Consider the following 3413-nt stretch of genomic DNA (forward strand, 5'->3'; position numbering starts at 1 on the left):
ACACACACACACACACACACACACACACACACACACACACACACACACACACACACACGACACACATGCACATGCACACACACGCACGCACGCACGCACGCATCCACACGTACACGCACACGCACACAAAAACACAGAAATACACACACACATGCACACAACTGCACACTAACGCGCGCACACACACACACACACACACACGCACAAACACACCCAAACACTGTGTCTGAGTGTCTGTGTCAGACTGTGAGTCAGACTCGGTGTCCGTGTGTCTGTGTTTGAGGGTGTGTGTCTGTGCCTCTACCATCCTACCAGGCAGAAAAAGCACTCCTCCTTGAAACCCTTGTGCCAGGGAAGAGGGGGAGAGAGGAGTGTGTGTGTGTGTGTGTGTGTGTGTGGGAGGGGGGGTGAGGGGTGAAGGAGATGGTCTGTGTGCTACAGGTCGGACCCTCCAGATCCTGTGATGTCTGCATCCTAATGACTGCCATTGTCATGCAGCCGTACGTCTCTCTGTGTCTCCCCGCCGGTACTGCAGGCACCCTTGGACAGACTGATAAGCAGCCTATTACCATGGCAGCAGGTTAATCAATTAAGACGTTGGCGGTGGGGAGGGCGGTAAGGGGGGGGGGGGCTGTGATAATACGCACCACCAGGGGGCCATTCGTTATAATTATACATTTGTCTTATTGTCTATTTAAAGTGAATGCAGAGGTGACGTGTGCAGACACTGCATCTGGGCCTCTCTGTGAGCTGGTTAACAGGCCCTAGCTCGGTGGAAATCCCGACAAAGGACCTTTGGCTGCAGCCTCTCACAGCTCACTCGCTATACGCCTTGATATATTCATCTGCAAGGACGGTCGAGTCCTCCGCGGTGTCCCCGCTCCTCGGGTTCAGAGGAGCGGGGACGGAGGAGCGGTCGGTGTGGGACTACACCGCCCCTTCCTCTGTGGCAGTATCGGCAGGCTGGCATTCTGCAGTAGGAGGGCTGTGCGGTGGGGCCCGGGTGCTCACTTGACCTTTGGATAATTGGATTTCTGGAGACATGATGTGACACACACACGCACCGTGATGCATGATGGGAAACGATACTTGCCGTGCACGGAGGAAGGGCGCTGAGGAGTGGCGACGCGTTAAAGTCATGCATCCCAAAAGCAATTTGAGAAATTGACTATCCCCTAAACGTGTCACCCCGACGCCTCCCTGTTGCCTCCTGCATTCCACCGTGTCTCTCTCTCGCTACGTGATTGTTTGCTGGGCTTGGAGTTTGTGTTCTTTGGTAGGGAGGGAGGGGTGGGGGCTGCTGAGGCCTGCAGGGGTGTGTTGTAGGAATCATAATGATCACATGAGGAATCATAAAACTTCAGCCTCATCGCCTCGGGACTTTCACACAAACCCACTTCTGAACAAATCCTGATACGTGTCTTTTTTTGTTTGTTCTTAGAAAACCTGGCATTAATTCACCTCATTGTAAAATAATGATTCTTTGACAGTGAGTTATTACGCTGCTATGCATTCATGCCAATAACACCACAACCAAAGTTATAATGAATAAATCCTGTAATTAGTACTAGATTAGATTTAGTTGTTCTAAAGATGATTGCAATATTCATGAACCCTATTAATCAGCAACAAGAATCAGCTTTCTACAAGGGAGGGCAGCGATGTGTCACTGTCAGGGGGTTCTGTGAGTGTGTGCTTGTTTGTGTGTGTGTGTGTGTGTGTGTGTGTGTGTGTGTGTGTGTGTGTGTGTGTGTGTGTGTGTGTGTGTGTGTGTGCGCGTGTGTGTGTGTGTTTGTGAGCCGGTTGGCTTGATTATTATTCCTTATGTTTCTTTATATTCCGTTTTGGATTGCATGTATGTATGTCTGTGTACTTCTGTATATGTCTGTGTGTGTGTGTTGGTATTTGTTTTGTGTGTGCATTGCATGTGTGCCGTTCCATGTGTGGTCCCATGCGTGTGCGTGTTTGGGTTTAACCCTTGTTAGTGTTTAAGTGTGCACACGGGCCCTCTGGCTTGCGTGAGTAATTAATGTACAAGGAGTGAACTGAGCTTGTGTATGCTGGGGCCTTGATTGGCACCTTGCATCTCTTCAGAGCGTGTCTCGCCTGTTCCAGCTGTGCATGACAGGAACCTGTCTTTCTGATTCATTAATCAAACTCAATGAGCCCAACAAGAGCCCCGCTCGTTGCATGCACTAAACTCTCTATGTTTTCCTGTCACTTTGATCGGAGCAAAAAAGATATGTCTCTTCACTCTCCTTTCTTGATTCACAAAAGCCATAATTACTTTAATCACATGATCATAAACCTGGCAGCCAGCACTGAGATAAGGCGAAACTACATCCAACTCTTTCATCTCTCGTCAAGCTACGCCTGCACTACCTGTTCCGTTCCTGTAGGCTGTAGCCGACGCCAACGCTTTTCCCTGTTCCCCTCCAGATTTCCCATGTGACCCATGACCTCTCTCTTCCCCGCTCCCTTCCAGATTTTCCATATGACCTACGACCTGGCCAGCGCGGTGATGCGGATCTTCAACCTGATCGGGATGATGCTGCTGCTGTGCCACTGGGACGGCTGCCTGCAGTTCCTGGTGCCCATGCTGCAGGACTTCCCCTCTGACTGCTGGGTGTCCCTCAACAAGATGGTGGTACGTATGCTTGGAATTCCTGCTCCGTCTCCCACAATAAAATATCCAATAGTGGAAGCTTACGACAGAAAGGATGTTGGCCTCGTCTGAGTCGCCGTAGTATTTGTTTACAGAGTTTGAGGACAGCAAATATTGTGAAACATAGACACATAGGATAATAGTTACTTTGCAACTGGTTTCATATATTCAATATTTGTTTTGCTTTTTGGGTTATTTTGCTTCCCTAGACGAGAAGCCATTTGATAAATGTTTTTGTGATGTTTGTCTAAAAGATAATACAGATTTATTTCTACATCATTCATCCCAGCAGTCCTAGCTTTGATCACTCTGACAATGAACATCGCACCACCATTCAGGGAGGCAGGAGCCACAGAAATCTATCACCACAGCCTTTTTCCTTCACAGCATCACGACCATTTCTCATACCTGCGTGGGTTTCTCATCTCAAAGTGGCAGACGTAATTACGATCAGCGCCATTGCCCATGCAAGACCTGTAAACAGAGAGGGAAAACATTTCATTCCAGTTTACACTTTTTTTCTTAGCGATTATGTTTTTAATCTTTACGTAACTTAATAAGGAAGAAATGTGCAAGATGTTACGGACTCAAACAGTGAGCGGTGAATGGCTTACCACCATGACATCAATCGTTTTTTCTTTATCAAACAGAGAACCCTGGCAGGGGTAAGAGAGAGAGGGAGAGAGAGAGAGAAGGAGAGGGGGGGGGGGGGGGGGGGGGGGGGGGGGGGGGGGGGGGGGGGGGGGGG

At 49.1% G+C, this 3413-nt stretch overlaps 1 protein-coding gene across 1 annotated transcript in view; it reads left to right on the forward strand.

Annotated features, from left to right (window-relative positions):
* The window catches only part of LOC115549467 (potassium/sodium hyperpolarization-activated cyclic nucleotide-gated channel 2), a gene marked incomplete at its 5' end in the record, with an annotated part of 22767 nt that overhangs the window by 4267 nt on the left and 15087 nt on the right, over positions 1–3413 (forward strand). The window contains one exon of the mRNA XM_030364688.1: positions 2486–2646. Coding sequence (XP_030220548.1) covers positions 2486–2646 — 161 coding nt within the window. The remainder of the gene's footprint in view (positions 1–2485; positions 2647–3413) is intronic.

The sequence above is a fragment of the Gadus morhua genome, chromosome 8, assembly GCF_902167405.1.
Source record: "Gadus morhua chromosome 8, gadMor3.0, whole genome shotgun sequence".
Taxonomy (NCBI): Eukaryota; Metazoa; Chordata; class Actinopteri; order Gadiformes; family Gadidae; genus Gadus; species Gadus morhua.